The sequence below is a fragment of the Haemaphysalis longicornis genome, unplaced genomic scaffold, assembly GCF_048455015.1.
Source record: "Haemaphysalis longicornis isolate Haplotype H1 unplaced genomic scaffold, Haemaphysalis longicornis Haplotype H1 scaffold_3, whole genome shotgun sequence".
NCBI lineage: Eukaryota > Metazoa > Arthropoda > Arachnida > Ixodida > Ixodidae > Haemaphysalis > Haemaphysalis longicornis.
Window position 1 is genome coordinate 90,770,168 of NW_027526335.1, and position 24,939 is coordinate 90,795,106.

The 24,939-nt window shown below is 45.6% G+C and overlaps 1 protein-coding gene across 3 annotated transcripts in view; it reads right to left on the minus strand.

Annotated features, from left to right (window-relative positions):
• Positions 1–1,644: 1,644 nt before the first annotated feature.
• The window catches only part of LOC144174832 (uncharacterized), a 365,599-nt gene continuing 342,304 nt past the window's right edge, over positions 1,645–24,939 (minus strand). For 2 of the 3 annotated variants that reach the window (XM_077703751.1, XM_077703753.1), the window contains exons 2-4: positions 15,557–15,689; positions 8,082–8,168; positions 1,645–4,859 (exon numbers count right to left, since the gene is read on the minus strand). In XM_077703751.1, the coding sequence (XP_077559877.1) occupies positions 4,724–4,859; positions 8,082–8,168; positions 15,557–15,689 (356 nt within the window). In that variant the 3' untranslated portion in view covers positions 1,645–4,723. The remainder of the gene's footprint in view (positions 4,860–8,081; positions 8,169–15,556; positions 15,690–24,939) is intronic. The other variant, XM_077703752.1, reaches the window with a different exon arrangement.

Genomic DNA, 24,939 nt, shown 5'->3' on the forward strand with positions numbered 1-24,939 from the left:
GCTTTCGATTACGCACAATTTCAAAGCAGCCAAACGTAAGACAGCGTGAGATTAGATAACAGTAATATGTTCATAGTTGCTCAACGTCAAAGTAAAGCCAAGTATGTGGGTGCAAATCTATATTTCTTTAATAACACTGAGAGCTTCCTGTTCTGGTCAAATAGTTGGCCTTATAATAGAGGAAGAGAATCTTTGAAGACGCTAGTTGATGTCAGGGAGTGTGGTGCTGATTCCGTGTAAGACAAACACTCTAAGCGTAACTAGGCGGGCGCTACTTGCGGCACAAGATTCAACATTGCAGGCCCACGCCAGCGCGTGGTATTAAATGGTGACCTTGAAGAAGACTGTAGGTAGTAGGAGCTGCTAAAGAAGGCTCGTAATCCTTGAGAAACAGTCCTTTTGGGGGGTGCATAAGCTTAAATATTTCTTATTGATTACAACCTTCTCACTGTCACACTGAATCTGCGTAGGTATTCGAATCAAGAAAAACACTTCCGCTGATTCTCTCCAGTTTTACGTTCCAGCCGTTACAAACATGCCAATTGAAATTACCTAGTTTTTTGATAAGCACAGCAACAATGCTTCGTTAAAGTGGTGGTTTAAAGTGAAACTTGGTGCTCAGAGATGTGCATCGAACGTATCCTTAATGTAATTGTATGCGCGTGTTCCTTCATATTCCTTTGTTTGCCGCGGCGTTCGTCCACGCACAAAGCGCCAGCTATAACCTTGATTTGATGTTGAACAGAATTAGGAGCGTTGGGAACACAATATCCCTGTATCGGAGAGTAGCAGTTGCATCAGTGTTGTACTTACGCCAGGGCAACAGAAGCCGGAGGGCTGCACGAAAACGATGTTTATTCCCAAGGCGGTTAATGTACGCCCAAATGTGGAACGGCAATCTCAATGATGTGGATGCGGCACACTTTGAGATTGTTTGAAGTTGCACGCGGGGTTTAGGGTCTGTTTTTTAGGACGTGAAGATGGTAATTTCGAGTGCTGCGATTGGTTGATTGATTCATTGAGTCTTTTATTGGAGCAAGGAGGGCGTTTTGTGCATTTTTAGGAACATAAAAACTGGGGAGGAGGCCTTTGCATTCCCCAATCAAGTCTACCCGTATACCGAATTGTAGAACACCGCCTGCTTCACCCGTAATTCCGTGCGAAGACCGTCTACGTTGCCTGCGCAATCCGTTCAGTGCAAAATGCTCCCAGTTTCCAACACAATACACATTCTTTCTTGTTACCGTCATTGTTTTTGTGTGTAAAATTGAATTGGTAAAGAGGATGACAGTCGCACACTCCACCAAACACAGGTTCTTAAATGCTTGCGAGCCCGCCACCGTTGAGATGTTCCCAACGAGGCAGGCAGGTGCCGGTGACAGCCGAAGACACGTAATGGGACCTTGTCTGCGTATACATCGGCCTCCCCTGTGCCGTGTATATGACAACACCCCAAATCAGTCCTCGCTGTCTTTCGTCTGGAGGGTACAGTGCCAACTGCGGTAAGACGGTCGGCGCAGCAGATGAGCAGTGTCAGCACTTGAGAACCCCGCGTCGCGCGCCCGTATAACCGGCACCAGCCCCTGCCATTCGCTGGCGGCGGTTGCTGTGACGAAAGAAGAGCATACAGTCGCACACGTCGTATCGCATGAACAGAACAAAATTCTCAATTTTATTGAAACGGTAAAGACGAACTCGCTACAACTGTGACAGCAACCCTATGGCCTACTACGTGTTCGGGATGCGCGCACAATCCTACGTGTACACAAAACGACTGTACAGAACAAGGGCTCGAACGAGAACAGCATGCAGCGCCTACGTGTATTGTAATAGACTCTGAAAACACTGGGCGGGTGTCCCGTCGCAACTATCGGCTGACGCACCAGCGAACGGCGGCGGCGCAGAGAGACCATTCAAAACAGATGCCGCTCAAGAACAGGCGCGGTGACGAACGAACGAGGTATTCGCGGCGAGTCATTTTCTTTCCCCATGAATATACATCAACAAAAGGAGTTGGTCGATTTCTGCATAAGTTTCTGCCTTTTCTTTGCATACAATCAAAACACTGCACACAGTCCTGGAGAAGAAAGACGTATCTCGAAGGACGCCCGGTGTCGCATTGTCCTGTTTCGTTTCTTCGGGGCGAAACCGTGGGAGCAACTTTGGCAATCCTGAAGATTCTATTTTCTGTTGCGACATGCACTTCGCGCAGAGAAACGTAATGCCGGGAGTCTGAGGGGCAGTCAATAAGTAACTCGAAAAACAAAGCGCAGTGCACGCCAGTGCTGTACAAAAGAATAACGGACGACGATGTAGATGAGATGGACACGGAATGTTAAAATAACGAATTCTGAATATCAAGAAAAATATTCACGCTACATTTAACTCATAACAACGAAAAAAATCACGTTCCGATGTTTTCAACGAGAACATTCTGAAGAATGGAATGCATTCCTGTTTTGTGCAAATGAGTTAAGATGTAAATCAAAACAGTACGCTAAGAAAATCAGGACGAGCCGTCAACCTTCCAACTTACTATTGTAGCTACAAATTATATTTTTACGCCGAAAAATATTTATTGTGCAAAGTTTATTGCTCATTACTGAGGGAGGTTGGCTTGAAAACGAAAACAAATACACGGGAAGAAATGTTTTAAAGTACTGGCCTAGAGTTTACTCAGTAAAATGTTTGGCTAATGAACCTCCGCAAGAAACAAACACTATAAATTACAACATTCTACCTCAGTGAACGCGGAACTTATACAAATTTCAGAAGTTAGGACAACTTAAAATTGTATTACGCTCGAACAAAGGTACAGGTCTTTGCAGATGTTCGCAAAACCAGACAGTACCTTTTAGTCAATTTTACCGCCACATAGCACTACAAAATCGACTATGTGAGGGCTCTTCAAAACGTGTCACACATGTAAAGCATGCCGGTGAGAAAATTATCTTCAATAGCGTCTCTCGTGTTTCAGAAATTTAAGTTACTACATGTACAATGTAAGGAGCCCACGAGGTTAGAAACACAACAACGAAAAGAGAACCACATTACATTTTCCTCTTGAAACTTGGGTACACTTTGCCTTCGTGACACACCAAGAACAGTTTCACTCCGATAATGACTTCATCTCAGCAACTCCTCCATAACCAGGCCTACCATTTTAAGCATTTGTACTTAAACTGGGTAGCGTTGAGACACACTTTCCAGGTTTCTGCGGCAAAATAGACTTGTCAACAATGCCAGGTGCTTTCTGTGACAAGATTCCAGCAACGCATGTATAGTCAAAAATACATTTCGACTCTGCATCGGTTACTCCCGGCAAGAGTAAAGCCATTTCTTTTTTGGCCTAACGTCCTGTGTATATTTTCGCGAACAGGCTTGTTTTTCGGCTCATATATCTGCCTTATGGCTCGTGTGACATTCGCCTCCTTGGAGACGCAAACGCGCTAGAAAAACAGTACGGTACGCGCCTAATGATTCTCTAACGACTCTATGCACTTTCGCATTTTTTTTTTTTTTTTTTTTTGTAGACGCCAGACCACCACACACAGCGTCTGCTTCGGACCGCGTTATTTCGCCACGCCCGGCCTGCAACACCAGACATCGCTATTATGTTATTTTCTTTACTCTCAAGCCCACAGCTCGTTGAAAGTTTTGCCTTTTCATTTAATTTTTGCCATTATTCAAGACCGCCGCGTGTCACGGCTACTCGTAGCTACGAATGATTAATTTGTTTTCAGCCAGCATAGAATGCAATGTGCGGTAGAAGCTCGGGAATCTCTTCCCGTTCCTTATTTAACTTGTCCGCCTTCGATGGTGGGAAGCACAAGGTAGATGTTGGCTGAAACCGTATACTGGCTTCCATCCACACCGAATGACGGCGGGCTGAGAGGCGTTTAGACCGAAGTTTCAGAAGAAACAAGCTACCTTTACCGCAAACCACCCGTCTTTTTCAGGCACCTTCTAAAGGAAAACGGAAAGATAACGCACGTCTGCTATTGTGTGCCTGCAAGTGTACAAAAATAAAGGCGGCAACTGAACCAGTTTAGCCAGAATCCTCTTCAACGCTTCTTTATGGGTTTTTTTTTTGTTTTCATCCCACGAACGTTGGTGGTTCGAATTTCATCAGAATGCAACAAGATAAGATTTGCGCGCGAGTTCACGTGCCTAAAAGTTCTTATTATGTTTCAACAACCACTTCCAGAGTGGCGTTTTCGTCACGCGAACTGCGTGCGATAACAATCTCAAGCGATGATAATGCTCACGCCCATCCAACTCAATGCTTTCCAAGCAGAATCGAAACCTAAACTTGGTAATCTGATAAGGAATCAATAGGAGTAGGCACAGAGAAGTGCTCTCTAAGTCGTCCTACACTGAAGCCGTCATCTCGAGAGTGAGTTCAGCTAGACAAGCTGTACAATCCATGGCGACAAATATTAGATTCGGGCACTCGGGCCAAACATCTACAGCGTGATATACAGCGAAAGAGAGCCTCAAAGTAGTGCTGTTCGCAGCAAGACAAGAAATAAAAGCATTCCAAGAAGTCTAAGTGCGAAATCAGAGTAGAAACGTCAAGATTTTTATACGTTTACTTGCAGAACACGTGGGTGATTCTCGCGTGTTTTTGGAGAGACGAGAAATAAAGTGAAATAAAAGGGGGAAGAATTAGCGAAGGTCTTTGGGGGAAACCGCCGGCGGTGGGCGGTGACAGGCGTGCGTCTCAGCGCCCAGGCCCGAAGGGATCGTTGGCCAGTTTGAGTCCTAACCGAGCCTTGGCGGCCTTGGCGCCAGACGCTCCTCGCGTCATTCCGAAGTCCAGCATGCCCCGAGACCTCTTGGGCATCGCGTAGGCACTGCTGAAAATGAACAAGAGAAAGATCGCAGTCAATTTTCATTGTCGAATGAATTGCGCGACTTTTAAAGGGACTCTGCAACACTTCTGATAAACGCTTTCACACTTTCCTACGCGTCTGCAAGCAGGGCGAAAACTTTATTTATCGCCATCACCGAGCGGCACTGCGTGATTTGCTCGTCGCAGCAGGCACGCCTTCCGTTTCTGCTGCACTTTTGTGGCTTTCTTCTTAAAGTGGCCGTTGACTGCGCTCATTCCTGCAACTGAATGAAAACCGGCCAATAGCCGCTACATTGCTGCATTGAGGTCATTTCTTCAGTCCTAGAACGCCGAGACCACAAAACAGAGGAAAATCTTTTGAGCAAATTTCCAAGTCATCTGACGGGTACAGAGCAGTAATTTGTAGCTGAGGTACTTTGCGACCTTCCAATCTAAGTACCGGATGTGTTGGCATGACTACGTTCTACGAGCATTTATATTTCAAAAAGAAAAAAAAGATTGAAAAAATTGTTGCAGGGTCTTTTTAGGCTTCGCCTAAAAGTGTGGTACGCGATAACGTTATCGTACTCGGCCATGAGGAAGACCATGTAATGCGCTTAGTAAACACATACGGAAGCGCACCCATCACTCGAGTATAAAGAGCGAGCCTTTAGCTCTGACGTCACTGTGCCCTCAAATGGCGCCTGCGAGCGCTGAAAACTTCCCATTCCGGCTGACACGCTATCTGTTCGTGTGAACGAACAGATGGCGTGCCTGCCATCGTAAGGTGCTGCACAGCGCCTTACGATCCCGTGGGTTTGCGAGGGCGCCACAAGGTGTTTCTAAAGGCATTTCTCGCTCACATTCAACACCAGCTACAACACCGTCTTTTCTGCTCCTTGGGGCACTTAACGCTACGCGTCAATAAGGTAGCAAGTGTGTTCGCACACACGCTAATGCACACTTCTCTTCAATCTCCTTCACAGCAATGTGACATGGGGATTACACGCCAGTGTCCCCCTTCACTTGAGGGCTCATGGTTCCACTCCTCTAGCATCCTATCATCTTTCTACTCCTCCGCCACTGTCTTTCTCGAAAAGCCAAATTTTCTGCCGCTACAGGTTGCCCTCTTTGAGTTCCTAAGGGGCCACGAAGGCAAAACGCAATGTTCGGCTCATTCAAAAGACTGCATGTCCCAATAACGATGATGCCAATTTTAACGCTGTCCTCCAACAACTAAGCTAGACATTAAGAAAAACAGATGAAGCAGTGTCAACTGATCAGCCACTTTCTCTCCAGACCCTTATGATGTCACGGAGACTTGTTTTTGTGATCGGTGATCACCGGCTAAATCCACTGCCAAGACGCATAAGTGTGCGATTTGTCGTATTCCTTTTGTTGTATTCCTTGAATGTAAGCCCGCATTTATTGCGCTGATAACTACGTTTTTTTATATTTGTTCCCTTACGTTTCTGCTGACGTCATGCAGCGCGAAATTTGAAAGTTTTTAATCTTTCGGGTCTTTGTTTTTTCGGTTAAAAGGGCCATGAAGAGAAAATGCAAGTTTGCCTCATTCTAAAGATGGCCTCGTTAAAATAACACTGACACCACTTTTAACGCAAACTTCACTCAAGTAAGCCTTATAATTCGGAAAAAAAGAGAATGGCTATGCGACACACTGGCTCATTTCTCCAACTAGAACCTAATACCCCTGTCACACGGGCACTTTCAATCACGATTGAGTCGATTCGGATCGAGCTCAATCCGAATCGGGCGCTACTACACGGCAGTTTCAATCGCGATCGATCCCGATCCCGCTCGAACTCAATCCTGGTTCCCCAAGCGGGATTGAACGAAAACGGCGATACTCTCGTCCCCGCTGAGTAATGGCACAGAAGGTGATAAATTCAACTAGCGCAACTAATTGCATCGAATAACTTGACCCAAACAAGCGTGTGATAACATTTATGTAGTCAAGTCCACCGACGATCGTGCTAAGATACAAGAGGCCGGCCGCGAAATACGTTTTTGACGACATCTGACGTACGTGAATGCAACCGGTGCAACTTCTCAATCGGGATCGAAACGTACCGTGTAGCAGCGGCAGTGCGTCGAGCGCGCTCGAAAATTTAATCTCGCTTTGCTTCAATCCGGATTAAAGGTTCCCGTGTGAGAGGGGTATAATAAGTATTAAAGGCAGGTGTGCGATTGTTTGAGGCCGGTAAAAGCAAACGCAAGTTAGGCAGGGCTTATAAGCTTTCGGAAGCCGCTACTTGCGCTTAAATTTAATGAATATTTTTATATTAGTAAGAATTGTTGGGTCAACAATACAAGTTACGAACACACATGTAAACGTAGAAGTACCAGTGCGTACACCACGTGCTATGCCGGTTATAGCTGCGCAGCCTTCCGACGCGTTAAGCTTACACTGGCCAACTGGCATAAGCGACATTGTCTCCTGGGGCTCTGTTTTTCGAGCATACCCAATGTTTCCCGAAACGATTACTATCAAAAGTAACAAACATTAACGAGGTACACATTTGGTCAAAAACAAGCGAGCGCGGAGTGCGGTCCTGAGCGGTATCCTGGCGCCATCTAGGAGGTCTGGCGGTAAACAAGGTGTTTGTCCGTTCACCGAAGCCCCAGTCAGCATACTTACGTTGGCTGCAGTACCTGCCCTGGATACGTCATCGCAGACGTCACAAAACACACGGCTCGGCGGGATAATCCAAACTTCGGCTTAAATTGTTTAATTTCTCAGTGACTAAAGCACCGTTTTCTACGCGGCAAGCGCTAGGGGCACTATGAAACACCGAGCCTTTCGAATAAAACTGACGTCTATTTTGTCTTTACAGCTTCTTTAAGAAAACGTTTTTCGTTTGCTAATATTGTGTTGAGTGAGTGACCAAAGGCTAGTTGCTTTAAATGATTCGAAGCTGTATTTTCTCTTCATGGCCCCTTTAAAAGTAGCCCCAACTATACCGACAGTGAGAGTGAATTTGAAATTGGAGCAGCATTGTTTGCGCACAGATAACGATGCAGATACAAACAATTATCACGCAGAATGAAATTGGAGCAGCATTGTTTGCGCACAGATAACTATGCAGATACAAACAATTATCGCGCAGAATGAACCTTGGGACGTTTGCCTGAATCGTGGGCCCGAGATTAGGCGCATGTCGGCGCGATGCCTTATTTCAAGCTTTTTTCTGTGGATCACTGATTAGGATTCAGGGGCAATGCTTACCCGGACCGGCTCCTTATCAGGTTGAGCAGGTAGTCTTCGTCAGGAGTGAGAGATGACTCGTACATGGCGTTTGGACGATCCCGGTCCCTGCGCAGTAAGATGAATACCCGTAAGATGAATACTTCGGTGCTCATTGCTGAAACGGTGAATTCTCTCCCCCTTCATGTGTTTGTAATGGTCAGGTGCGCAGTGTAGCGGGTTCTGAACTATTTATGCACCGGGAGGCTTTTATCCCTTGCGTTTGACCTCGTAAGCGGTGGCGATTAGTGAACAATATTCACGGTTACAAAAAACCTTGGTCTCAAAAATTTGTTCTACCGAATGTTGGATAACATTTTTTTTCATCCGTAAAAACTGGATGGACGAAGTTGCGACGCCAATTGTGCTTCATAAATTAATCAGCTGCCATAACCAAGCTTTGGCCCTTCCTTGAAAAAAAATGTACTACCGCGAATTTATTGTTGATTACCCGTTGCCTCTTAGCCTCCGCCATGGTGTTTCTGCCTTCATGTTAGCCTACAAACCAGTGATACGGAGCTGTTCAAAGCCCAAGAAGTGCATGAAGTCCACAGTCAGGATGCTTTTTATTATTGACGTCTTCGAGCTACGCAAAATTAGGCTACCATAGCTTAGTTCAGAAGGTCAGACACGTGAAAGTAAATCGTCAGCACCCAGTGCTTCCAGAGATCGAAAAGGAATTTTTGCGAAACCATGTGAATTCGCGTCAAAGAGGTGACCGTCATGGCACAGAAAACGTTCAGACCATAGGTTTCTTAGGCACAACCGTTCCGGCAGGCTCTCAGTAAAAGAAATGCGCTTTACTTTCAATTTCCTTAGCTTTAAACCTCCGTTTTTTTTTTCCATACTTATAAAACTGCACACTCTTATTTTCGTTTTTGTGATTCTGTGTATGAATGTACGACCATATAGACGTATCAATCCAAGCTAATGACGAAGCTAAGGCGAGCATGCACCTGGTGGTCCATGAGGACACAGACGTGCTTGATGCGAGCCGCATAAACGCTGGCGCCAGGTTCCTCTCTAACGTAAATAGTAAGACACTCTATGGTTCAGACCGCGACAAGAGCCATCCGATAAAATAGTTGTGGCTTCTATGCGACCCCTAGACGCTGTCAGATATTGGTTAACGAGTTGAATACAGACACATTTGTACACCGTATTTATCACAAACACCTACACAACGCCCATTGAAATCCCTATAATCAAAGCCAAGCCGGTCGAAAGTGTACACATCGTTCGCAATACATGCCTTACGAAAGCCTTCGCAAGTCTTGAGCAACGTAAATAGCACAGTTTGGTTGGCTCGAGCAATTGTGAGGTCTCGGTGATGCTACAGTCCGCGTGACAGCGTGCACAGAAACCGACGAGGCACGTATTAAAGACATTACCAGACTGCCGAATTACAATTTTTATTGGTATATGAATACTTTCATGTGAACTTCAGTTTGCGGCTAACTTCAGTTTGGCAGCAGCGCTTATTCTGTCAGCCTCCCCCGAATAAACAGATAAAATCGTAATGTCTTAACAAGAACAACAACGTTTCGTTTATTGTCATATTGCCGCAGTGTTTATTCCCGAACCTCATTTAAGGCCAATCCTATAGCATGTTCCCTGAGCACTATCAAGCAGAACTTTGGGTAAGTAGAACAAATTTTCGTGGCAGAATCGAGTTCCGCTCTTTGGCGTCTATTCTATTATACACGAAGGTGCACGCCTTAGAATGTATCCAAGGTCAGTACGGTATTAGGTAGGATAGATATTTCCTTTAGAAATCACTTTCCCTGATAGATTCCGTGGAGCCTCGCAACCACGTTCTCGTCGCTAAGAGTTGGCCAGGAGGTTGCCGCAGATGCTTTTATCCCGTCAGGGCTAATTCTGCACTCTAAGCACGTCTGGCGCTGCAGTACCAAACCAGGCTCGAGTTCGGGCGTGAACCGAATAAGGCATTCCATTCACTCTTGTCGAATTCTGGCCCTTAGTCACTGAACAAGGGCAGACGCCGCCCCCGAGATATTTTGTGTTGTTCAAGTCCGAACCTCCTTTAAGACAGGTATTGCTCCAATGCGATATTTACTGTGATATGAAGAGGAGGAGAAAGAGGAGGATGAAGAGGGGGAGAAAAGCGAACGGAAAGGCCGAGAGATGATGCAGGCGCAGAGCCCGGATTGCTACTCGGCACTGGGGGAGGGGTCTTCAGGGGATGAAAGTGTGCGTGTTATCTGTCTGGTGTAGGTAGCACGAACGTTCCTAAATAGCGTAGACGTATTCACTTGTCCTGAATTTCCAAGTTCAAGAAAAAATACAGTCTCATTGATAATAAGCATGGAATGCTAACACGGTATTTTAGGTAGCACGAACTGTGCAAACACGCTAGTGCCGCTTCTTTTGTTAGCTGGCGATTTTGAGACAAACCCTGGGCCTGACTCTTCCAACTCTTCTGACTCCGCTGACGTTTCGTCGCAAATGCTCAAGGCACTTAAAGAACTGTAATCTGGGCAGTCAGCTATGTTAAAGCGATTAAAAGCGATTCAGACAACGTTGGTGGAGAATGAAAAGACCTTCAGAGAGATGAAGGAGTGGCTGGATAAGATCGAGACAGACCACGCACCCCTAGAGACTATGAGGCCGCTACTGACGGGACTGCAGTCGGATGCTGATAACAATGTTCATCATACAAAACTGATGACGGCTCGAATCAATGACGCGAAGAACAGAGCAAGACGCAATAAGCTGATATTTTATGTGCACCAGGATACGCAAAGCGAATCATGGTAATAGTCAGAAAAAATAGTAATTGAGCACTGCAATCGCCTCCTTCAAAGTACCGTTCAACCCCATGACATTGAAAGGGCCCATCGCATATGTACGTTCCGCGCCGGAAAGTGCAGACCAATAATAGTTAAATTCGCCCGTTTTAAAGATAAGGACCGTATACTGTCACTTAGCAGTGAGCTTAAAGACACCGACTTCAGCTTTTCCCAGGATCTCTCCCCTCGTACTCGCCTTGCCCGTAAGCACCTCATTGACGTTGGGAAAACTCAAAACTCGAGTTACAAGCTATCTCATGAAACGCTTACCGTAAACAACAAAACCTATGTGTTTGATCATGCTTCAAATACGGTTGTCGAAAAGAGCTCATAGCAGCCAACAAACAAACAACGCGAATCACCTCCTTCCCATCAGTCTTTATCATTTTTGTTAACGAACATACGAAGGGTCATTCCGAAGCGGGATAGGCTATGCGACTTGATAAATTCTTTATCGCAAATATCCTGCTACTAACAGAAACGTGGCCTAACCCGCGAATCGATGATACGGAAATATTGTCAAGTCTCCCTGACTTTGACATATTGCGCAAGGACAGGGATAACAACTTGCGCGGTGGTGGTGTCCTTGTAGCCACGGAACGGGACCTACGCTGCGTGCGCATCAATATCACATCACCATTAGAAATTATTTGGCTCTGCTGCCACGCATCCCACCCGCGCATCTTGATCGGAGTTTGTTATCGCGCTCCTAGTACTGACAGTTCTTTTGCAAGTCTGTTTCATGAAAATTTGAACCAACTAAGAACTACCCACCCAAACAGTCCTATAATGTTATTTTGGCGCCTTTAATTTTCCTAGTATAAATTGATCTGACACTGCTTCGATGTCATCAAAAAATACCCCCCCCCCCCCCTGGCGCGTTTATCAACACGTGCCTCACCTTCGGATTGACCCAACTGGTTACTCAGACTATACACGAGTTACCGATCACTAGTCTAACCTATTAGACCTTGTCATAACTTGACACCGTGAGAGCGTCTCCCCTACCACCTACCTGCGTGGCCTGAGTGATCGTTTGGTTGTGCATGTCTCATTCTCATGCAGTTTACACACAAGGAAAAGAGCCAGAAAAACACTTACGTTGTACGATAAAGGGGTTACGACAGCATGACCCGGGACTTATCAACGTTCTTTGAAAACCTTACTCCCAGCTTTGCACAGCGCTCACTTGAATTCAATTGGCTTCTTTTTAAATCAGACATGCAACGCCTATAAGCCTTTATATTCCTACTAAAACGATATCCGAACGCCCGAGTTCTCCGTGCTTTAATACATCCCTTAAACGCTTAAACAACAACAAAGCGATTGTTCCGGGCAGCAAAGAATTCTAACCCGAGTCAAGCCTGGCAGAAATATTACACCGCTGAAAACGATTACAAAACCTCAACCGCCCACGCTAAACAAAGTTTCTTTTCTGTCACCTTACCCTCTATGCTACGCACTGAACCGAAGCGCTCCTGGAAAGCGATTAATCCCACTGCATCTAGATCTGTTTCCCTGTGCGATAGCTCTGGACTCCTTACCCCGGGACATGAAGTACCAGATTTATTAAACGCCGCATTTAGCGCCGTTTTTACGCGTGAACCCTTGAATGACCTTCCCACTGTCCCTTCTTATGATAACCCCCCCCCCCCCCCATGCCGAGTATTATGTTTGAACCAAAAGGCATAGTCAAAGTTATCGACACACTGAAAAATTCATCATCTGTGGGTATTGATGGTACAAATTCTAAAGTGCTAAAAAACACCAAACACGTGAGCAGCTTGTTTCTATCACTCATTTTTCAACAGTCTCTAAGCACAGGATTGGTTCCCTATGACTAGCGCATCGGTAAGGTCATCCCGGTCTTTAAAAAGGAAAATCGTTTGACCCCTAATAATTGCCGTCCCATTTCAATTACTAGTGTTTATTCTAAAATCATGGAGCAAATATTGTATTCACACATTGCCAAATTTTTTCAATTCCGTTAATTTCTTCAATCTTAATCAGCATGGTTTCCGTAAAGGTCATTCCTGCGACACTCAGCTTTCCATGTTCCTTCATGACGTACATTCAGGCCTAGACCGGAACATTCCAACTGATGCAATCTTTATTTATTTTGAAAACGCATTCGATAAAGTCCCACATAATTGCCTACTGATAAAATTATCTCGCCTTAATTTGCACCAATTAGATTCCAATCGGATAAGCGCATTTCTAAGCGACCGCCAGCAATTTGTCCACACTAATTCGCATACATCATCACTCACGCACGTGCTCTCCGGTGTGCCCCAAGGTACCGTCCTGGGGCCACTTCTTTTTCTCATATATATAAATGATCTCCCCATAAACCTTACGTCGAACGTCCGTCTCTTCGTAGACGACTGTGTCATTTATCGCCCTATAAATGGTAGCTGTGGCATATCCGCACTACAAGACGACTTATTTCACGTACAGGATTGGTGCAATAACTGGATAATGTCTCTGAATGTCAAAAAAACTGTGCACGTTTCTTTCCACCACCGCTGCAATTATGTGCAGCCTAAGTATACTATTAACAACATTGCTATTGGCTCTGCATGACTCGTTTAAATACTTAGGTGTCCATATAACCCACGACTTAAACTGGTCCTGTCACATTAACCACATAACGAACTCGGCTAACCGTGCTCTTGGCTACCTACGCTGTAATCTTGGCCTAACTTCACCCTCAATAAAATTACTTGCGTACGTAACTTTCGTGCGGCCCAAACTAGAATATGCTAACGCTATCTTCGATCCTTGCCAAACTTATTTGATCAATACCCTCGAATCTGTCCAAAACCGCGCCGCTCGATTTATTTTGTCGGATTACTCCCACCATTCAAGCGTGTCCGCGTTAAAAGCACAACTTAACCTTCCTACACTTCAATTCCGCCGCAAAATAGCTCGACTGTGTCTTTACCACAAATTCTTCCACTCGCAACAACTTAGAAATCAGTACATCCGACTAGCCCACCGCATTTCCCGCACTAGTCCCACCAACGCAGTCTATCCGGAATGTGCCCATACTAATACATTCCAACAGTCATTTTTCATAGACACATCCCGAGACTGGAATGACCTACCTTCTGCAGTTGCTACCATCATTGACCAATCCTGTTTCAAGCACGCCATTGAAGAAGTACCCCCATAATTAGTGTACCCATTCTGTTGCTACCACTACGTTGTTGCAACCCTACCTTCTAGCACTGTATCATTCCCACCCCGTATATAGAAGTACCGCCTTAAGTACTGCACATCGTCCGTTGCCGTTACCATGTTGTTACCCTTCTTTCAAGTGCCGTGTCATGCCCCCCCCCCCCCCCCCCAATTATGTAATGTCCCCATAGGACCTTTGAGGAATCAATACATCAATAAATCAATACCGCACAGTTCGAAATTCCTATACCTCCTTGTATGGATATTGTTTGTGCGCATTAGCATTGACATTTGACCAACGCAGCATGTTGCTGGAAGGCTTTTATACTCTATGACTTGAAATTTCCGTTCACAACACAGGCCTAAAATTCGCGCAATCTTCACTAATATTTTGTATTTTCAAAGTTATTTTTGAAACATTTCTTTTGGCAGTGTTCGTAAGACGCAGTCCTTTTCACAGTGTAGTACAACGCAATGGCAGAGCCAAGTATTGATGCTGTGGTACGCAAGCCTCCCCTTCAAAACTTTTGGAGCCCCAGGGAGCTGTGCACGCAATATATAGATACATGTTTAAAATATTCTCCCGGTAATAACGTTTGTTATTTCTCAAATAATTGACATGCTGTCGGTAATAAATACATGTGCACTTTCTATGTGCACATGCGTGGAGCGGGTGGAATGTTATAGCGTGCGCGTGAATGCACCCATGTAAGAAAGGTAATCGAAATAGGCGGACTCGTGCGCTTATTTCATAAATTTAAGGCAATCCGCCAACTAGCAACATAAATCTGGAAAGCTGCCTTGACCTTCAACACAGCATACCGATAGCTTCTGTTTAAAAGTCTGCAGCCATCAGTGGTTAGCAGTTGCCATCAATACAAAAAAAAAAAAAAAAGTCCAGTCACCAGTGCAAAATGCCTTCACTATAGAGTTTCTTACTACTATATACTAGAGGAAAATCTGTCGCTGCACTCGCGTTCCGTCGTGGGCGCCATCATAGCAGCAAGCGATGTTCCGAGCCTACTTGACTTGGCTAGCCACATGGCTTCGTTTTGCACTTCGAGCCAGAATCAACAACGAATGTAACATTTTTTTTCCTTGTTCGTCCAGCAGAAGGCTTTTAAACGATCCTTCACACATAAATCTTTTTGAAACTCCATTTTTATAAAATTCACAACATTTCAACAACGTTTTAAAATAAAATTCCAGATTTTTTGCCGCCAGAGGCAACTTTTTAACCGGTTCATGAGCCATGCCAAGGACAAGTGGAACGTGCCTGCCCGGCACAAGACGGAAAGCTCGCTGAAGCACGGCTCGCCTAGACAGCGGCGCCAGATTTTCTTCTAGTATATATTAGTCTAAAACTCTATGGCCGTCACCTTGCCACCGAGCTCCGGCCGATTTCGTCTGCGGCTAAAGCCCGCGCGGCGCCCGAATGTGGGTTGAGCAGCAAGGAGAGGCACGCACCAAGATTCGGTTTCGTAGGTTGCGGGGGCAGGCGCCGACGCCTTGGCCAGCAGCACGACACCCAGCAGGACAAGAACGCTGGCGCTCAGCGGGTGCATCATCTTCAGTACAGCTGTCGAAGCTGCCGCCGGTTCTGCAAAGAGCAAGGCAAGGGCGCAGTCCACATTCATTCACCAGTCCGCTGCGCGCTGACTCAAATGCAATGAGGTGCACTGGCAGGAGTGTTTTTAAATAACGCGAGACTGCGCGTTGTAAGTCATAAAAAAATCACAATACATGCGTTTCTAAAGCGACTGACACCGCTCGCATATCGTAACTAAAAATTGCTAGCAATGCTAGCACTGGCTGAAAGTTGCTAGCAATGTTTATCGCAGGTGCTATTCCCCTTCCGCTATATTTGTTGTGGTATAAGTAAATTAGTGAGCTCTTCACACAAATACAGTTATGGACAAATAAAACGCCAACGCGAAAATATGTAGCAAAAGACACAAAAAGCGCGATTTGTTTCCATGCAAATCAAAATGACGCGTTACTTAGTTAGAAAAACAACGGGGAACTGTGATTTTCCGAATATACCAGTAGCGCGCCATTATAAAACCTCAACGAACACTATTTTTCTATTTGGCATGTTCTGGTTCCTATTTTCGTGACCGCATTTCATTTGTCCATGACTCTAAGCACGGGGACGCGGGTTCGATTCCCGGAGGCGGCGGCCGCTTTTCTGATGGTGGTGAAAAGCAAAAACGGCCGTGTGCACGAGATTTCGGCGCACGTTGAAGATCCCCAGGTGGCCAAAATTAATCCGGAGCCCTCCACTACGGCGTGCCTCATCGCCTGCGTTGCGTCGGTGTGTTAAACCCTACAATCACACATTTGTCCACGAATGTGCATGGGAGCTGCACGGCGAGAGCATTCGAGACTTCGTGGTTGCACCGGAACTAGCATTTCGTCGCTTTAACGTTCTGAAAGGGCAGGTTTTCCCGCGCTGCTGAATCAACGCGCGCTGCAGTTGCCATGGTACGAAAATCGTCGCTTCGTATCGGGAACACACGCGCCGTGGATTCTTTCGTCGATGGTTACGCTTTAGTGCAGCCAGACGGACGTCCAGGGCTGCAGGTGGCATACGCCACAAGTACTCGTTTAAAAAATTCTGCAGAAATTCAGAGAATTATCTACGAATGCGTAGCAATCTTATACCGCCTGTCTTGAGTGTGAGTTTTTTTCCAGCAATTTTTTTTTCTAAATCCTGTCCGACCGTTATCTCCAATTACGCTATTCTAACGATTGCAGGTGATACTTTCGCGAAATTTCGAATATTGTGGAAATGCCATGCGTTATACGTTTTGCCATTTTCCGTTTTTTTCAATATTCTTCTTATTTTTTAGTTTTTCAAAATTTCACCCGATCTCAATTTACGTTACTATAAGGAGCACATTTGGAACTTTCGCAAGATCTGCATTATTGTGGGAATTCAGGGCGTTACACGGTTCGCGAGTTACAGGAATTATTTTATATTTTTCTTATTTTTTTAGTTTTTCAAAATTTTGTTCAACCAATTATCTCCATTTATGCAATTATAAGTTATAACGATTACAGGTGAAACTTTCGCGAAATCTACATTATTGTGGAAATGCCATGTGGTATACGTTTTAACATTTTCCGTAAGTCTCTATGTTTTTGTGTTTGTTTAGTTTTTCAAAATTTCGTTTGACCAATTACCTCCATTTACGTTGTTCTAACGATTATATTTGGAACTTTCGCGAAATCTGCATTTCTGTCGAAATTTATTGCGTTACACGCTCCTGGCTGTGGGGGTACTCGGCAAAGAATGCTACGCATTAAAAGCTGCCATCCAAACCTAATGCGCCGTCACGTGGTCACACCATCACCGCTGATTTGTTTGCTCTGAAAAGGCTGTTTGGTGGCTACCGGAGGAGCCCCGAGTATTCCCGAAATATTGAAATTCACGTGATCTCTCTCGCGGCAATGATCTGCCGTAGCCCCGAATCATGCGAACAACTTACGTAGCCCCAGCTGTGGAACCACAACTGCGTTATAACAGCGGCGGTAACCCCATATTCCGCCTGTACGAATGGGTGTGATAATAACTAAATTCTCTCTAACATATAATGCTGCATTACTACCGTCTCAAAGGCAAAGCATCATCATTGGTGCTTTCACCATCGTATGCATAAAGCCTATCATAATACTAAAAAATTGGCGCAGCTTGTAGTAGTGGTTCAAGGCTGGAGAAACCGCATAGCTGAGGGTCGACCCAGCTTCTTCCGGTTTTGCTAAATTTCGCTAGGTTTTGCTAGCCTTTGCTAAGTTTTGATGGGCTTTGCGATGTTCTTGGTAGGCTAGGCTAAGTGTTGGGGCGTGAGGTTAAGTTTAGCCGGATTTTACAAGATGTTCTCGAGCAGCCACATGACGGCGTTCGTGCTGCGCTGCTTCTTCCTCAGGAGTGTGCAGGATACCCCGCTACGACAGCGCACATCCTCAACGATTGCACTCACCTACAAACACACTCTGAAGCACAAGAATTGCCACCAAAAATGAACTGCGAGAAGCCATCACCTCCTCAGACTACAACACCCAACTCCAGGCCATCCGGCAGGTGTAGGAAGCCCTGACCCGACAGCGGGAAGGACCTGTGGTGGCGCAAGCCATTACGGGCTCTACCCGCCCGGGATCGGGGCCGACCCCCACGGCCTAATTCACTCTGCCGGACACGCAATAAAGTTTCTCTCTCTCTCTCTCTCTTCCTCAGGAGTTACACACTTCTTCGGCCGACCCATGTTTTGCAGGAGTCTCAAGGATGCGCTCGGCGCGGAGTCACGAGGCGCTGTGTGTCGCAACGCACCTTCTTTTATAACGCGCCTTCCCCGAGTAGAGTTCAGCCTGGCTGCGAGGCTAACTTTCGACGCGGCTGGAGGCTGCGCTTGACTAGAGTTGAGACCTGCTGAGAGACTAGTCCGGGAGGATAGCCCGCGCCCTTTGCTGTTATCTGGCGCGCCCCGCTTTCGCGCTCTCCCTCTTCGCCAGGAGGCACCGCGTGAGTCTTTTTTCTTGGTATTGTTTCTTGCATACACCACCGGACATACGTCAAGTTTAAACAGCACTGCTGTTAAAAAACAAACAGCACGAAAACTTGATTTGTTTACCCCGCGCACTAAACATGCGTAAATTTAACACCACAACTTTTTTAGCAGCACAGCAGAAGAATTTAGCTGGCGCGAATCTCCCGAATTTAGTATGGTGTGAATTTAGCATGGCGTGAGTCTAGCATGCCGCGAATCCCCCCAAAACAGTTTCCATTACAAACTGTATATTTTGAGCTGCAAAAAACGGATAAGAGTAGCCAGCAACACAAGGTGTTGCGATATTCAGGTAATCAAAATCCCCAGGTTTGTCCTAAAAGGGTGCAACACTGCAAGCTCTGTTTTCCTGCGGGAAAGGCTTCAAGGCACGGTTACTAGAGAGCTGCACGTGCTCCAGCTCACTCGAAAGCCCAGGTCGGGCGTGGCCTGAACTTGTGATTCTACAGCGAAGCGGTATACGTATACCCCTCAATGTATCGATTCTGTTCAGCGTCCGTAGAAAAAAATGCGGCTTGCGTCAATTCCAACTATCTCGGAAATGTTCTGTAGCTGCGCCTCTCAATCTTACACAGATATATCATCTATAAAAATTAACAGAGCCGTTGGCCATTGTGGCGCCAATATGATAACGTCAGGTTTCATTTATTTGTGATAGCTGGTTATTTCATCGTGCAGTTGTAAATGCAATCAGAATTCTCGTGTATTTTAAGGGGGGAGTGCGGTTATAGCAAACAGTTGTAACCCTGGTTCGATGAGAGCTATTCCGAAACAAATTATATGAAGTTAGACTGCTCAAGCACCTACATACCCGTGGTGAGTTTTATCTCAGCTGGTATCATATATAAATAACAATCACAACTTTACACAGATAGCAAGAAGTTGCTGCTCCAAAGCAATTTCAGCAGCACCACAAAGCCACTGTGAAAGAGGCAGCAGCCCCGTGTTGTTTTTGTTTTTATAGGACAGAGCTGCTGTTCTTCCACGCTTCACTAGGCTAATGAAAAGGAAAATATGCTAAATCGCAAATCACAAGCAATCGCGCTTTGTTCCTTGCACTCATTAGGACTGCGTCCCGGTCAATCTTGTCATGTGCCGTGCTCTCGTTAGGCTTCGCTTGCCAACTACGCTCACACGTGAATTGGGAACAATTTTTTGACAGCGGGCCCTGACGGCGCTCGGGAAATGACTTGGCTGCGCCCGAGCAGGGCTCGGGCTTAGAGGTGGAGTGTATGCAATCTGTAATCACTTCGCCTCGTGCTCCTGAAAAACCTGTTTCCCCTCGGTTCAGCTGAAAGCGAACAATACCAGTTCAGTGCCTTTCGATTTTGTTCATTCGTAGTAATTTGCGCTGCCTGAAAAGAGTGAACATTCCCCTCCCGCTACTTTGTTTCCGCCACCAGTCGCCTTTCCCACATTGGGTCCGTTTTATTTGCTGTCCAGAGCAGCTCTGAGCAGTTCCTGGGCAGTCCACAGCTGCGGTCGCAATAGAAATTCCACGGTTAAATAACATACTGAGCTGCTCTGAAGCAGTTTTGAGGGGTGCAAAATAACAAATAAAACGTGCCTATTAGTTCCGTAGTTTTCACCGATGGAATCAAAGTACAGTCGCTCCAAGCGCTAATTCCTAGCTGCAGCCTCGTCGTGCTGGGCATTTGATTTATGACCACTACGGTAAAGAACTGTGCGTTATTTCTATACGGTAGTAGAAAACGACTTGCCGATACTGCAAAAACGACCAGTTTTGTGAAGACTATTACGGCTCTTGTTTTTTTTTGTTTTTTTTTTCGTACAGTCCCGCTACTTTAGAGTTCCCGTGCTTCACCTTGACCGTCAAGGGAGATGGAATTCTGGAGGCCGTGAGCTTGGCTGCTCTCCTAAACTGATGGCACTCGTCATCGGCGACCCCTTAATCAGTATTAATTCGTGCTATCTTGTTTGGAAGCCACTAGCTGTTTATAACGGTAAGCGCTGCAAAAACAATGACTGAAGCTCACAGTAACGCGTAAGAGTTGAAGGTAGCGAAGTTGTGCGCAACCTTCACGACCATCACGACGGTTTAAGTCCACGAGTGCAGCCGATGTGCTTCTTCTTCGCTGCCGCGATGACCATTGCTCCATCATTGTTGCTATAAGTGTGAGCTTCTTTTAACTTTTTGGAAGTGATAATAATTGGACATCACCTTGAAGAGGGGTCTATGAGGTGTCTTTCTCGTTCCGAGCAAGTGTTGCCAGGATTACGGCGAAGGCTGGAGCTTTCCTCTTTTTTTTTTTTTTTTTTTTTGGCCAATCTCTATAAGCGGGTATGCGTGGCTTGACAAACGTGCGCCGGACACGCTGGACGGTCGCCGCGAGGCACACACACCCGAGCGCTCGGCATTTTCTTGGTACTTCCAACTGCGGACACAAAACTTTAACGATTTTCTAAACATTTTGGCTGTTAAAATTTGGTACGAGTCTCCTTTTAAATGGGCGCCACAATTTTACGCCGCGTTTCTTAGCTCAATCCCTGTCGTCACCATGAAAGTAAAATATATTTTTTTTAATTTGACATTAGTCCAACATTTTTCTAATTAACTAAGACTGTTGTTGGTGGATTTTATTTTAACGTGATTTTAAACTTCCACACTGATTATTACATCAATAATGACGACATGTTGTAGTGGTCGTGTACAATAATACGTTGTAGTTGTCTCGTAATAAGTAAGGTTGGTACAGTTTTCAAGGGTACAACTTAAAAAAAAACAGGTGGCCGCCACTTTGTGTTATCGTAGCCAGCTAAACAATTATTTGACAATTACTGAGGTAAATGTAGAAGTTTACCGTTCAAAATAATAGTTATATGTTGACGTTTTATTTCTTTATGGTGCCGCAAATACATGTAGAGTATATTTGCACGCATTGTAAGGTACAATGTAGGCCTCTTTCATTTATTTTCCTCGCAAACTCACCAACAATAAAGAAACTCAAAAACAAAAAAAAAACTGCTGCTCTTATCCGCGTGTAAATACCATTCTCACTTTTTTTATGCATGCTCCGATTCTTATCATGCGGCGGTGATAACAAAAGTCGTGAATGCTTGCATTTCTGCTTTTCGCACTGCAGGGCTATCTGGACGTCATGACTCGCGTTAGGGACAGCCGTGACTGGTGCGCGTTTGAGCCCACCGGAAAATAGCTCTCCAACTTTGTTTTTTTCTTCCCAGTCATCCTCATTCAAAGTTACATCTCCCTCTCCAAAATAAATGCCCGCTGTACTTGCTTGCTCAGTGATGAGCGATAAATATCAACGCGCCCACGTCAGATACCGCGGGGAAACTTTTGTCTGCGCGTAGAATGGCCGCTTTCAAGCCGTAAGCCGGCCAAAGAACGAGTCACTCGCGCTCCAATTTGACCGCTTGGCCGGCCTGCAAGCCGTCCTTCGGTTAGAGGGAAGGGAACAATCTTCGCGTCAGTGACTCGGAAGGCCTAAGAGTTGGGAGAAAACGCCTGAAGTCCGCTTTCATAACCATACTTGGCGTCGTCAGCCCAGTGAAGCGGCCAGTCCATCCTCTAAGCCCCTTATTCCCGGCTTTCCGTTTCCGGGAGTAATCCGCTCTCGTTCCGGCCGAAGGCACGCTTTCCTGCGCCGTAAGGCGCGCAGCCGACCAGCTTCTTAGCGAAGGCGCACGGACAGACGAACGCGCACCTGTCCGCCACACCGTATATCGACTGGCCGCTGATACGAACTCGGCGGTCTGTGGCAAAGCGATGGACACGGCGGTTTCCACCTTAATTTTCTGCTTGGCTTCACGGGGCAACGCCTATTGAGGCGGCGTGGCATCGAAGTTTTTCCTCCTCTCAGACCCCCCCCTCCCTCCCACCCGTTTTCATGAAATGAATTGCTACCCTATTTGGAGTACTCTCCAAGAAGATCTGAGCATCCCCTCGGATTTTGTAGGCTTTTTAGCGGGCGATTTGGAGCTCCTTTGCCATTTCGTAACGCGTTCGTGCGTCATAAAGAGATTCATGACATGAAGAACAAGCGCAGCATGCGAATGAAACGAAAGAGACATTTCTCTTGTGCACTGGCTGTCACCACCGTCACGATTGCAGAAACGTAAACCCAACACCGGGTGGCAAAATACCCGCTGGCAGATGACAGAGACAGTTTGAGCGGCAGTTTTAATTAGGCAGTGAAACCTCTCGCTCGTGCATAAACGGCAAAATGGCAGCAGGTGGCACCCCCATTTGTTTTACTTTTATGCAAATGGGTGAGGAGTAATTATCTTTGATAATTTTACGTCAGCTTTTTTGGGTAGTTCCTGTCCGGAAAGTTTACATGACAAATTTTGAGTAGGAAGGTAAACAGAAGGTTTCAACGGGGAAATTTTGAGCAGGAATAACCAACTAAAATTTTAATGTCCATGCCTAAACTCAAACACGACAACTTTTGACCATGAATTCGGAGAACAAGTTTCGTCGTTAACGTATGCCGATATTCAGGCGAATTTTTTATGTCTCTTTCACCCACATCCGGCGTAGCAAGTCGGGCGGCCGGTCTGGCTGACCCCACCGCTTCATAAATAGATTTCTCTTCCTTCCTCCCCCAGTCCATAAAATTTATTTGTTCAACGTTAAAATATGAAACAAAGGCTATTCGCGCACCTTGCACTAAATATGTGTTTGCTGAATGTTGAACGTCAGCGTCAAAAAAAAAAAAGCTCTCCACTAAATAAATACCAACCGATATGTAAATTACCCAAATATTTCAACTCGACTCGCAAGCTGTCAGACTTCGTAAGAGGGTGCCCATATTAATTTTACCGGAAATTCGGGATGGTGGCCAATAACTCTCGGCATTAAGCAAACAATTTTCTTACAGAGTCGGTGTTTTGAGAAAACACATCAAAACAAAGAAAGCCGGCAAGGGCAGTTAGGAGTGCCTCCCTTTTACTCGGAGTGGAACCGTCCATAAACTACAGCCCGAACAGCCTTTCTCGCTGGCGCGTCACAGGTGGTAGCCGTGGTTTTATTTTTTCTACGGAATGTTTCTACGTTCGAGAACTTAATTGCATTGACATTTTTCAGGCTTCTGCCGCAGCGAAAAACTACGAAATGTATCTATTTCGAAAGTCGCCATGTACCCGAACCATTCTTCTTGAAATTTCGGCCCTGTGAGAGCGAGCTCTGAATAGAGGTAGAGGTAAAAAGCTTCGCTTTAATTATTTTCGGGCCTTTCTTCCTGAGACATTATTAAAGGTCATCATTATAAGTAGGATTTTGCAATAGTGGTAAAGGGGTTTTTTTTTTGTAACGCATCTGAAAGGCACAGACACTTGTCACCTGAGATTCAACCAGCATGCAGAGTACTTGGTGAGCAACCTACCAATGTACGTCAGGTTTACGTCTCAAGAAGCTTCAACCTGCCAGGGAAAACTCGAATGACCTACCTAGCTTCTTTTGATAAGCTCATAGTTTCCATATTTTGACATAAATATCTAAAATAGAGCTTCTTACACGCGGATTTCCACTCGTCACTCCTTGTTACGTGGATATAAAGCTGGATATTAGACAGAAGCTGGTGCACTACGGCATCTACCGCACCTGAAGAGTGACAGGGCATACGATAAAGCATAACTTATTCGGTTCCATGGGCACCCGTGGCATTAAGGAGATGCTTATTCTCTTGTTCGTGTAGCGTGCTTTTCACTGGTTTGTTTGTTAAGCTGCTGCGACTTTATGATATTATAACAGACGTTTACAACATTGTTCGACGAATGTTTACCGGAAGCGCGTGCTAAATATTCTGCGTGCACCCCGCAATCAAGCCAACAACATACAAGCGCGTATGCCCTATGGCAGCAACATTCATGCGATTCCGGCCACCTGAAAGAAATGAAGGGTAGTTTTTACCATCTTCTGGCACTGCTAAGATCGAAAAGTGGAGTGATACATTGCAGGATACTCACATTGAACTTTGCGTAATGCTTTTAACATAAAATAAAATCGCGGGGTCGGCGCAGATATGGCGTATCGCTGGAGCAAACGGTGCCTCTAGTCCGTGAGAAAGCGGAGGCACAACTGAGAAAGCTTACCTCTGGAAAGAGTTCTCGGTGGAATGAAGCTCGATGCTCCCAATAAGCTCAAATTGTCTTTGGATTCCGCCTTGGGTTTTTTTTTTAACGCCAAGTGCTTTCGTGCTGTACTTAACACACGAATCTTCAGCGTGGCGCTTCCTTCAGATTAGAAGAGCGATCAAAATATTTTCTCTCGGGTGAGTTAAAAGCGGGACCTAGTATATATTG